Genomic DNA, 12,514 nt, shown 5'->3' with positions numbered 1-12,514 from the left:
GTGGGGCTCCAAGCAAAAGCTGGGGAAAGGTGGATGAGGATGAGGTCATGACCCTTCATCCTCGCATCATCCATTGACATTGAGATAATGTTGTCATTTCTGATCAACATTAATCCGAATACAATTGCTTTGCTATGTAACACAATCTCATCACAAATATTCGTTGTGCATCTGGAACGCCCTCAATATTTGGAAATCCAATTCAATCTTCAAATAATTTGTTCTATCACGCCAACTAGGATGGAGGACACTAGACATCTGTCCGACGGGATAATCGAACTTGCGCCCCGCACAGGAACTTCATTCCTCGTCAACAAAGGTCAACGTCTGGTGGTCATTGATCCAAAAGGCGGCCAAGTCTCTGACCTCGTGGTATTTAATCGGGAGGACACTGACGAAGTTATCTCAAATGGGCGCACCTTCGACTACGCAGACACCATATACCTGACAACTGGCCACCCACTGTACTCAAATCGCAGTAATGTCATGCTCAAAATCGTCGACGACACTTGCGGACGCCACGACTTTCTACTTACCCCATGTTCCAAAGATACCTTCCGAATCATATATGGACACAAGGAGCCGCACCACGGATGTTTCGGCAATCTTTCCTTGGCGCTAGGGAAATATGACATCCCACCGGACCGGATCCCTTGCGCCTTCAATTGCTTCATGAATGTGCCTGTTGACGGCAAGACAGGCAAATTCACAGTGAACCCACCGATCAGTAAGCCAGGTGATCACATTGACTTTGTCGCGGAGATGGACCTTATCGTTGCAATCACTGCCTGTTCAGCTGGTAAATCCAATGGAGGAAGCTTCAAGCCCATTCAATACAAGATAGTCTAGAGTAGAAATGGAGAAGTCTAGCTCGGGAGTTATGCACATCCTCTGCCACTAGCCAGCAGTAATTCCCAAATGAGAGTTCAGATCTATGCATGTCGTTAATCTCGGAACGAAGAAATATTGTTGATGACATATATGATGTCGCGTCAACGATCTGATCAAACGCGGCTTTTGGAGAGTTAACTCAGGGGCAATCTCCCGCAGGTCATGCCTACTGCAATCCCGCCCCTACGTAAGTGATGTTAGGTTAATGCGTAGTCAGCTTGTTCCAACAAGGAAAGTCTTGAACGTCATCCTTTAGTGTGTTTGACTGGGCAAAGGAATGGAGGGACGGGTAGGAACAGCCAGAGCCAATAATCACTAATCCAGTTCCAATTTTGGCGCTTTCGCCTTGATCGCGATGACTCGTCGGATCAATAGCCCAGTGCTATGGTTATGATGTGCTTAGTATCTAGACTGTCCCTTCGAGTTTGGTTTCTGCAATATCTGTCGACATGAATGCACAGAAATTTCGACTTCTATCTGTCGCGACGACATAATCTATCGACATTCTCTTTGCTACTAGCGCCGTGTCAGACTTGGTAATTGTTAGACCTCTTTCTCTCCCTACTGCCCCATTTGTGCCACCATCTCTACAAGACACAATGGCAACTAGTGGCCTACTTGAAAAGGCTGTGGAAGGGAAAGGAGTTCATATCGACAGCGACAATCGTATCTGCTGGGATGAGGATGCGGAACAACACCCTCGTAATTGGAAGTTCGGAACTAAGACATACACAGCCGCTCTTATATGCTGGCTGGAGATGTATATGACGGCAATCAGCTCCTCTGGGGTCAGTCTAATTACCGATACAGATGAAAACCTGCTGACGGCGTTACAGACGGCTACCGCAGAATCAGCACGAGAGGAGTATGGTATGAGCAGAACACTGGCATATTTTGCCTTTGTGTCCATGTAAGCCTCACAACATATCATAACGACAAGCCTTATACTAAAACCAAAAACAGATATTTACTGGGCCAAACTATAGCTGGCATATTCTGCTCACCAATATCAGAGGTATTCGGAAGACGGACCATATATATCCTTGCAGCAACCCTCTTCTGCATTGCCTCGGTAATTGTGGCTGCGGTACCGTCAGTAATTGCTGTATACTTTGGTCGATTCTTTCAAGGTGTGGCTGCAGCAATTCCTGCGACTGTTGCGTTTGGTAACTTTGATGACATGTATAATGCGGAGCATAGGATCTGGGTTGTTTACATATACACCATTCTAGGGATGCTAGGGCTAGCACTTGGTCCCATCTACTCAACCTACATTACTTCAAGCATGGGCTGGTAAGTTGTGAAGCAAGCAAGACACTGTCTAGACTAATGAGTAACTAGGCGTTGGGTGTACTATGTCTCCACAATCGTTATGGGTGCTACCGCCGTTGCATGCATCTTTACAAGAGAGTCAAATGCAGACCAACTGTTGGCTAAGATTGTTGAGAAAATACGCGAAGAAACTGGCATAGAAGACTTGCAGCCTGACCACGCTGAGGGAGGAAAACTGACCGTCTCCTCCTTTGCACGAAACACTCTCTTTCGACCCTTGAAGTTCCTTGTTACGGACCCTTTAGTGTTTTTCTGTGCCATACTATGCGCCATCGCTTTTGGTCTGATATACGGTTTGACAGAATCACTGACCATTGTATATACGGCGTCGCCTTTTAAATTTTCGGAAGACAACTCCAGCTTGGCATTCATTGCCATAGCGATCGGCGAGATACTGAATGTTCTGCCGCGTTTCTATGACGCATATCTATATAAGAAATACCGCAAAACACACCGACGTATCTTACCCGAGACCAAAATCACATCATTTGCCATCTCCGCCCCAGCCCTTGCCATTGCTCTATGGCTCTTCGCCTGGACCATCCCACCGCGGGTAACAAATGTTCCTTGGCCTGTGAGTATGATTGGTCTGGCGATTATTGGATTTAGTGCGAACGATTTCAGCTACGTGCTTTTTGGATACGCCACTGACAGTTATGGCAAGCATGCTGCCAGCGCTGTCAGCGCCATAAGCACTACACGCACCTTGGCCGCTGCAGTCTTTCCACTCTTTACACATCAGATGTATACTGGGCTGGGCAGTAATGTAGCAACGAGTATCCTGGCGGCAGTCGCGAGTCTGTTTGCATTTACACCATTCCTGTTCCTAGGATACGGAGAAAGGTTGAGGCATCGAAGCAAGTTCGCAGCAGACAATGATGAGGCTCTGGAGCAGGAGAATTCGCATATGAAGGATAAAGGGGAGAATCAAGATGCTGGTAGCGCATGATTGATTTTGAAACCAAATGCATGGCCACATCAAAGGAGGATTGAAGGGTGCTATATGTACCTATATTTAGTGCGAACAAAAGACCAGCGAAAGAACTGTGCTTAAATGGCTATAAAGGGACATTACTACCTTGATAGACTGACAGTGCAATGTATGAACGAATCGATTGAAGAACTAACTAAATTAGAGGACATATAAGTGTGGTACATGATATAATGCCATGATCATGCGCGTGATATCCTTCACGTCCAACCTTTGCCTCCTCAAAACATGTGCACCCGTCTGGAAGAGTGATACATAGCTGGCAGGAAACCCTTATTCTCATCGACGCTCTCAACCGCAGTCTGAAGATTCTTAGGTGTCCTTTTCAACACTGACGTTGACAGGTGCTTGTCGAGATGTTTGGCCTGCATCTCACAAATCCTCTCATATGCGGCGAGAACAGTGTACTCGCCCAGAGCAGTTACTGCTTCTTTACCCTGGTCGAGTAAATCCTTAAAATTCCCTGCTCCAGATTTCCCATCATCTTCGGATTCCACATCCTCCTCAACCTTCGCATTCTTATTACCTCCCTCGTGAACTGGCTGCTTTGACACGGAGGGTGATGTGGAAATAGATCCCATACTCATGACTCTGTCAAGCCCTTGATTTCCTGCATCCCAAACCCTTGCATAGCTCTCAGTTGCAATCTTTGAACCCTTGTTCAGTCTTTCCTGACCCTTGGTGGCACTGGCTGAACTGCTGATATACTTGTCCAGGACATTACACATCTTTCTCTTCTTCCGATTCATGTAGGTTCTCCAGGCATTCATGAGCCCGGGTTCAATGGCCGAGTTGTCGAAATCAATATCGCTTGCTGCGATGCGATGGCCATAGAAGGAGTGAGTTGAGCCGAGCTCGAGGTAGCACAAAAACCACTTTGCCCCTTGCGCCCCAGAGAAGCGAGCCAGGACCCATTCGCCAGCAACGAGTTGAAGCTGGGGCTCCTGAATGAAATCAATAATACGTACAATTGCCTTCTCCTCCTCAGTAGGCTTCCAGCTGGTGGCTATGATCTTGTCGATCTCGTTCCAATTGTTGTTAGATCGATCATCTTTAGGCGAAGAACCATCGTGCTCTTTTGGCTTTACAGATCCTGTTATCTCCAGGTTCCCATGGAGCTTGCTAGCTCGATCTTCCTTAATGACTCTATCCTGAACCACTTGTTCAACGTCAAGCTGCTTCTTGAGAATGTGTTGGTCACAGGCGAAGTTGACAACCACGCTAGCGAATCCCGTACTGATGATGCACCATCCTGAAATTTTCTGTTTTGGGCTAGTCGCTCGTGCCACTTGTCTTGAGAGCTTCTCCCTATCGATCATGCTTACAACAATGCGTTGTATGTCAAAGATACCTTCAATGCCAGAGCTATTAATAATAATAGGGTTAGGACAAGTCAGGTCGTCGGTAACATGAAGGCCGCTCGTTCTTGGATCCCGACTTTCTGTCGCAGCCTCTGGCTCAAGTGTCTTGGAGTCAAGTTGTTGTATCTTGCTGGGTAATTTGCCGGATTCTTTGATGCTTGCATCACAAGATGATAAGCCTCCTAGATATGCTTTCACTTCATCATCCAGAGACAACCACTCAGGCACTTGAGGCTTTGCAAGCTTCTTTGGATCGGGTGAGACTAGCATTGGGCTAAGGTCACTCTCCACCGGTTCCGAATGATGTCTCGAAAATGACGGTTTGCTAATCCCACCAAAGCCAAAGCTAGGCAGCTTTGGGGCTTTGAGGTTAGGCTGAAGCTTCATTGCAGATAGCGACGGCTTGCTAAAGCTCCTCCCAAACGCAGCATTTCCACCAGGACCCGATGAAGGGTTACTCTCCATGGACTCTTTCGTTTCGGGCGGTGTCTGTGGTGATGCGGATCTGGAACCGTACAACTGGATGTACCGCAGGATCTTACCAATGCTGTCTAACTCCGGACGGAGGACTTCAAAGCTAGACTCTCGAATGAACGCACATATTTGTTGCACCCAATCCAATGGAAGACCTTCGCGACCCTTAGTTTTGATGCAATCTATAGTGTCTCGAAGCAAAGTTATGACACCATTGTAGGCCAGCATAACCTCTTTACGCTTCCTCTGCACACCTGTCGAGATCATCATGTTGTAACGTCGACCATGGTCTTTCTCATTCACATATGCCTCGTGGGAAGCAGGATACATGGAACGGCCCCGAACTGGGCTTCCCATACCCACGCCCGACCAGTTAAAGACGGAGACATCGTTGTGGCTTACCACGACCTCATCCAGAAGTCGTGACAAGGCTTTCGCATAGCCCTCGGCGTGGAATGACTGAAAACGCACACCGAGAATTCCCATGAGAGAATAAATATGATCAACGGGCACAGTGGCCTCCCGTTGGCAGGAAAGCTGTAGAACCTTTTGAGCGGAGAACCCACTGCGAGTGATTCCTTGCTTCCAAGATTCTAGTTGATGCACTTGACCGAACTTTGCAATCAACTTCCGGTCAGAGACAACTAGATCCTTTGTTACTTGAACAAAAGAAAACAAGAGAAAGTTCATGACGTGTTGCGCCTCGGCCTCCGGCTTGGCCTTGTCCTCGTCCTCGTCCTCGTCAGTCACGTTTCCTGATAGAAACTCAAAGGATATCTGGCTCTTCAACATGCGCAAAACATCTCTTCCATGGTTATTTAGCCCATCCTGCCTATCCTTGACAAGATTCCAGGCTGACAGATACACAGAGCGACTCATCTCAGGTACAGCTGTTTCAGTTGTCATCTCGGTGGGGAATACGAAGCCCAGCGCGTGGAGAATGGATATGACACGCAAACCGTCCCTGACGCTCTCTGAAGCATTCTCATCGTCACTGTCGTCGGCAATGATCACATCATTCTTACCCAGGAGTGACTCAAGGGCCTCAGAGTTCACGATGGCCCTTAAAGTGTTTGCTATGGCCTCTCTTGACAAGCCTTCAGAGAACATGCAGGCTATGCCGCCAGCTGTGTAAATGTTGATGAAGGGGATCAGTGGATAGACGTATCCAAGGCTCTCCACTGGTCGACTCAATGACTTCCCCTCAGAATTGGTGAAGAAGGCCATCTTACTCATGACCAGCTCTTGGAGTGTCCATGCCCGGGTTGCCCATTCAATTTTGTCGTCTGCAATAGCTCTGAAGCTGGCAATGGCTTGATGATGCTCGACTGCCTTGCCCACCCCACCCATCTCTCCCTTGAGAAGATTCCAATTACGAATTGCATCATCAACTTGCAAGTCTGTGTCAAGATGAACGAGGCAGAACTCTGCATTGGCGTACCAATCTCCCATAAGCGAAAGTGACTGAGACAGCTCTCCGTAGTTCAGCTTGTCAATGCAGCAAGTATCGGACCAGATGTAGGAGGCCCCTCGCTTAGGGTACAGCTTTGTCCTGAAGATTTCACGAGCCTCTTTCATCGAGCTATCGAGTTTCATGGCCGATTTCCAGCGCTGAAGGAGTCGTATCATCTCATTGACAGCATCGCTGAGTGGACGATTGTCGCGCAAGAACATGGTTGCGTTGTTTGCCTCATTGTTACTCGTCCGTTTGACCTCGAATGCTTGTTGTGCATCTGCGTACTCCTTTTCCGCTTCATCAAGAACTGAAGATGCGGGAATGGTAGGACTAGCGACCTTATCTTTCGCTTCACTAATGACGGGAGACGAGGTAGGATTGGAACCAGCGACCACTTTTTCGCTGCCGCCAATGTTCTGCTGTATACGCTCGGCAAGATGATCAAACATGTTTTTTTCCATCCTAGAGCGCTCGACGTTTGACTTCTTTCGGTCTCGATCCTCCCGTGCGTCATTAAGCTCTTTTGCGGCGCCGCCAGCATTGACGCTCATAGCTAGCAAGTCACTAACAGTCTTGCCTTGTGAGTTGTCGCCAAGTAGAGATAAGATTCTGTTTTCTTGCTCCAGAACATCAAGCTTACACTGCTCGAGGACAATGCTAATATCACTGTCCGGGATATCGCAAGAGTTGTTATCTCTGCGCTCAAGGTGCATCATTTTTGCTCGTTTGATGTGAGCCAAGGTGATCTCATCACCCTTCCATCGATGCGACAGCATGCAATACGCATCCAAAGGATTGGTATTCCACACATCGACAATGTTGCCTGTTTCCAAGTCTATCAGACGTAGCGGTCGCGGTGCTTGGTCGACTTCTAGTGAATCGATGAAGCCGATGTCATGAAGCCCACTGGAAGCATCGTTCCGTGACTCAATAAATCTTGGCTTGAAGTCAGGGGTGAACCACAGATTCAAGATGGTGCGGAGTTTCTCAGGACTGCCGCCGATATCGTCAAACACCTTCCTGAGATACTCTGGTGTCATGTCAGTGTACGTGCTTAGGTCAGTAACCCTCGCTATCTTCTCAGTGAAGTTGTCCATGGTCGTTGGGTCGATTGAAACTTTTCTCATTAGTATGTTACTTGGTGATAACATTGAGCTCCATCCCAGACGTGCAGACTCATAGGACAACCTTTTCTAGCAAAACGCAGCTGCGGAGAACGACTACTGGCCCGTAGTTGGTGCTGTTGTAAGTTCTTGCAGATGAAGACCGCTTCTTTCTGGAGGCGTCGCGGCTCATACTACGAGGTCTTGATCGGCTTAATCTTACCCACTGATGTTCTCGCACGGTACATATGCATCGTCATCAATATATCTGCTGACATGCATGTATCTGCCACTCTACAAGTAACTTTATCTAACGATGTGTTGTCATCCCGTCCCAGAAAATGATCTTCACCTTGGCGGAGCTGAATGTTAACTGTCTAGCTCAAGACCAATCAGAAGTGATGACAGAGTTCAGTGGTGACTGCCTGCATGAGCTGAGCAACCTTGTCCCCGTCTAAACTGTCCTTAATTGGATCTAGGGTTACATCTGCTTATGTAGCCGCCATTTGTTCGGCCGAAAAAGAGGTCTGAGAGCGATGTTCAAGTCCACATGAAATCAATGGAAGAATGCTGAAGCGACTGCCACACATTTCTCGTAACAGGCTAGTAATACATGCTCAAAGACTTCAAATTCTCAGTCGCATTTGATTCTTTCATCAACAATTATCCTGGACATGGCATCCTACCACCGTGTTCTTGATACATTTGACAGATCAGTCAAGCTCAAAACTCTCGAATGTGACTAGTATGTCAAAATTCTTCTCTCTACTCACATTAAACTCATTTGATATCAGTGACATTCACCCATGGGACATCCTTGTGGATGGATCACGTTGGGATGGCAAGATTCGGCTTATAGGTTTCATTGATGTATTTTTCCTCATCTGTTACTCGGGTGATTCTCGCTTTGAGAAGGGCATTATAATATACAGTGAGATAACAGCATTCCACAGTCGCATGATACTTACAAGAAACAGAGGATGATGTTTTTATCCGCGAAATCCTACAGCAAGCCGATGTTACTGCTGCAGCGCTAGGTCTTGAGGTAGTGAACAAAGATGAGATAATCGCCGCAAGGGAAAAAGATCGAGGTAAGGACAAATGAGACCCAAGACTCTCAAGGTATACTAACTTCCAAATAATTTTCAGAACCAATTCTTGAACGATACTTCAACTTCCAAAGCATCAAAGGTGGCCTTGACTATACCATAACCAGCCTCGGGCACCAAATTGGGGTCAAGACGCGGTACAACAAGACAGAACTGAAGAAGTATGTCATCAAAATCCGAAAAGGTAGAGATTTTGCAATGAAAAGTAAGTCAGGCAGAGTCTTGAGGTGCCATTGCTCACGCGGCCACAGAGCGCATCCTTCGTGGGGTTTCCCAACACGATTTGTTTGACTTGATGCACGATGCAATTCGACTGGGAATTGTGACACACGCAGAGCTTGTCGGACATATTGTGGGTAAAGCAATTGGAGGCACAACTGTGGAGGATATGGGGTCCAAGTATTTTGAGGCCATCACTGGCGCTAGAAGCTCGCAGAATGTGGCGTTAGCGGGAGATAGATGAGAGAGGTGTGGAGAACGGGTATCAGGCACTGAACGGATTGACACAAGTCGCAGTAATTTATTTTTGTTGTCACGCGTGATTGTCTTTGGCTGTAACATGGTTCATCTCCACCATGAATCCCTGCACATTGTCCACAGTGGAACAAGATGTTGCATTCCCAGTGTCAGATACACAACCGTGATTGGATGAGTGGGCTCATGCTGACATTAGGCGCCAACGAGGAGCTCTGTGCGCACTGCATCAGCCCTGCAATGTCATGTACAGTAATATCAAAGGGGCAGAAGGACTAGGGTTTACCGCTTCAAGTGTCAAGTCAGATCATCTTAGCAAATTTTAGCCAACCTCATTCCCAGCCATCGCCGTATGTACCCATTATTCGAGCCGAGCAGCGCCTCAAGGCCTCGAATATTTGATAACTTTGAAACTCGTGAGTTTACGACTTTATCCTCAAAATCGGCTTTTCTCGTCATGTCCTCGACAGCTGTCCCAGACTCGGGCTCAAGCGGGGGGAGCAACGATGACAACACTGAACTCCTTGTGGCGGTTGTTGCACTCGTGATCTCTGTTTTAGCCTTCGTCATCGCCATCCTTCAAGCTCTTCAGCAATATCTTGCCACCGCTACCGGCTTCTCCTCTTGCAGCGAGGCCGTCATAGGGAAATGGTCCCAATTCGCTAGGCGTCAAATGGTCTGGAGTGAATTTCGATTCGAGGTACAATTTGAGGCCCCTGTCATCTTTGTCGCCAAACCGAGCAATACCAGAGGCCCTTTGGGCGACGATGCTCTGGCCAAGGATGAAAGCAGAAAAATAATTCGGTTGGATGGCAGTAACGCCAACTTCAAATACACCGATACTGTCAAGGAATATGACGACAATTATAAGAAGAGCACACAGCAGGTTGTGCACACGGCTGACAACGAGAAAGCCACTTGGTGCGCTCTTCTCATGGCCATTGTCCGAATGGAAAAGGAATCTCGCGAATGGCAGGGCAAGAAATCAGGAGAGTGGCGCAAGGCAACTGGTCCTCCTCGCCCAGCACTTGATAAACCAGACTCCCCACAGGAACCTGATGCTCACCACTCCCTGCTTGTCTGTATGCAGAGAAAGAGACGTACGTGGGACAGTATGCCCAAAGACTTCGCCAAGCCTTATGCCACCACTACGATATCCCACATCGTGGAAATTGCTGCCATGTTAGGTATCCATTGGAGGCAGTTCGACTTAAACAACGACCAGTACCGCGCCCAGGGTAACGGCTTTGTGCTATATGGTTCATATACAGATGGTCTTGGCATATGCTTCAATTTCCAGAAGCAAGGGCCAACGTGGTTTGAGAAAAACCGCATTATACCCAGCTACAACGTCAAGCAGTTGTGTTTTGGTATGGCTCCAACGATATTCTACCAAGAGCGGAAGGTATACGCAGACGAAGCCAAAGGCGCCGAAAGTCTCCAACTGGGAAGTCTTGCTGAGATAGCAAAGACGTTGGTGGTATTTGGTTGTGATATTAACACGGTCAACTACTTTCGCAAAAATACTGATCAAGCACGTCATAGCCACATTTTTGCTGGTAAGTTGTTTTCAATTGAATCAGTTAGGCGATCAAATGCTAACCGAATAGTTCCATTCGAGATACTTGGCATGGTTGGCGAGATGCTGCATGTGAAGGATACCGTATTCCGCATGCTTCCAAACCCAACAGTGTTCTTCTGGGATCCCAGCACTTTCTCTCTTCCTACACTACTGGCAGAATACATCACCTCGTTGCGGCTTCTACGAGACCAGTCTCTGATCGGAAGTGAGCAAATAAAGCGAATACTAGAATGGGCGGAAAAGGACCAGAAGTTTCCACTCTTGCGGAGCGAGGGATCAACATTGGACGTTTTTGGCGAAGACATCAACGGGGCCACATTGATCAACGGCCTCAACCATCTTCGCGGCGGAATCGAACTGTGCGACGAGTACTTTGGGAAGATGGACAAACCGGGTTTGTCAATGGTCAAAAAGGTCGTGCGTGTCCACATCCAAGAGGTCATGAGTATTCTGCACGAGAAGAATGAGTCCGAAATCAGCAATGAGACCGCCGATGAGGCTTTGAGTGATGCGCCTATCACCATCCATGACATTGATTCGGCATCAGCGGATGAGAGGGAAAGTCTCCTGATACAAATGTACTTCGCTCGTGTACGGGCTAATGTTCTCCGGATTGTGAATCAACATGGCCTTCCTGGGAAGCATACGAGAGCCAGAAAAGACTCCTTCGCTTCAGACAGTATTTCGAATCATGGCAACTCTAAACATCCCAATAGGTACGAACCTAACGAAATCAACGAAGTCTGGTGCACACTTCTATTCCGTATGTTGTGTTGGTTGCAACTACACGATTTTCACAAGATGGATTTGCACATCAGCAAGAGTGACGCCTATGCAAGTCGAATTCCGGTTTTCATGGTCTAAGACAGATTCCACTCGTAAGTCGGCTCGTGGGAGATGAGCATGAAGAGTGCTATAATATGTGTCACTAGTTATGTCTGGGAAGGTAGCAGTGCAGTGCACTCATCTAGGAATTAAAATTGTTCCAAACAATCTAGAGTCACGTTGAAAACTTATGGAGTTATCGATGTTACTGGAAGCCTCTTTAAATATTGTGATGTAGTGGAATTTGTAAATTTACTCTCATCTGTAAACATTTTTTATCCATTGGCCACCGGTGCGTTTTAAGTAGTTATTATAGTGCAGGTAGGTATACAGTAGGTATACAACATCATTGTTGACGCAGTACTGCATTGTCTTGGTGTCTGAGGGGCGACGGGAGCAGATGTCATTGTGCGTGAGAGCCTTTGCATCCCTATTGGTTTTGGCCCAGCAATGGATCTCCATGACGTTGCCGTGGTATGAAACTTCTGACTCAATGGCATCCATATCCAGCCAATAATTTTAAGTTGCTGTTGTAGTATATATTACTGCTCAGAGTTACAAAAGTTAAAAGGCTCTAGCCTTCGTAGTGAAAGGTAAGCGTTAACTGTACTTGAACAAAGACTAGGGCTTTTGTACTACAATTGAAATTTATCCCGCTGAGTTGTAAAAGGACGGTGGCTCACAGCAGGATTTATATCCCTTCTACAAGTAGACCAGACAATGTGGATATAACTAGGGAACCGGTGATCATCAATCACTCTCTAGCAAAAATAACTGATGCCGTTCAGGGCGGTCTGCTTGTTTGACCAAGACTGACTGAGGAAAAAAAAACCATGTAGAGCATTGTCTACCTCTCTGAGATATGAAGGCCAATATACTCCTTCGTCGGGGTTTAATCCCCTAATCCCGAAGGCCG

The 12,514-nt window shown here is 47.2% G+C and overlaps 4 protein-coding genes across 4 annotated transcripts; 3 read left to right on the top strand and 1 right to left on the bottom strand.

Annotated features, from left to right (window-relative positions):
- Nucleotides 1–240: 240 nt before the first annotated feature.
- Nucleotides 241–849, top strand: EDB82DRAFT_531216 (uncharacterized protein; the record flags this gene model as incomplete). The annotated part of the gene is made up of 1 exon (XM_025726071.1): nucleotides 241–849. One exon carries the CDS (start codon nucleotides 241–243, stop codon nucleotides 847–849), a length of 609 nt encoding a protein of 202 aa, XP_025594607.1.
- Nucleotides 850–1,490: 641 nt separating this feature from the next.
- On the top strand, nucleotides 1,491–3,172 carry EDB82DRAFT_563375 (major facilitator superfamily domain-containing protein; the record flags this gene model as incomplete). Its single annotated transcript, XM_065609782.1, has 4 exons — nucleotides 1,491–1,679; nucleotides 1,728–1,801; nucleotides 1,855–2,184; nucleotides 2,233–3,172. 4 exons carry the CDS (start codon nucleotides 1,491–1,493, stop codon nucleotides 3,170–3,172), a joined length of 1,533 nt encoding a protein of 510 aa, XP_065463662.1.
- Nucleotides 3,173–3,278: 106 nt separating this feature from the next.
- EDB82DRAFT_518688 (uncharacterized protein) lies at nucleotides 3,279–7,153 on the bottom strand. The gene has a single exon (XM_065609045.1). It carries the CDS (start codon nucleotides 7,054–7,056, stop codon nucleotides 3,436–3,438), a length of 3,621 nt encoding a protein of 1,206 aa, XP_065463661.1. The 5' UTR covers nucleotides 7,057–7,153; the 3' UTR covers nucleotides 3,279–3,435.
- A 993-nt stretch (nucleotides 7,154–8,146) lies between these two features.
- On the top strand, nucleotides 8,147–11,838 carry EDB82DRAFT_569943 (uncharacterized protein). The gene is made up of 7 exons (XM_065609896.1): nucleotides 8,147–8,353; nucleotides 8,403–8,539; nucleotides 8,586–8,699; nucleotides 8,758–8,922; nucleotides 9,053–9,161; nucleotides 9,534–10,750; nucleotides 10,802–11,838. The coding sequence occupies exons 1-7, from the start codon at nucleotides 8,283–8,285 to the stop codon at nucleotides 11,635–11,637; spliced, it is 2,649 nt and encodes an 882-aa protein (XP_065463660.1). The 5' UTR covers nucleotides 8,147–8,282; the 3' UTR covers nucleotides 11,638–11,838.
- Nucleotides 11,839–12,514: the final 676 nt, after the last annotated feature.

Source organism: Fusarium venenatum, assembly GCF_020744135.1.
Source record: "Fusarium venenatum strain MPI-CAGE-CH-0201 chromosome Unknown EDB82scaffold_4, whole genome shotgun sequence".
NCBI lineage: Eukaryota > Fungi > Ascomycota > Sordariomycetes > Hypocreales > Nectriaceae > Fusarium > Fusarium venenatum.
Note: the sequence above shows the minus strand (reverse complement) of the source record. Positions and strands in the feature narration are given on the sequence as shown.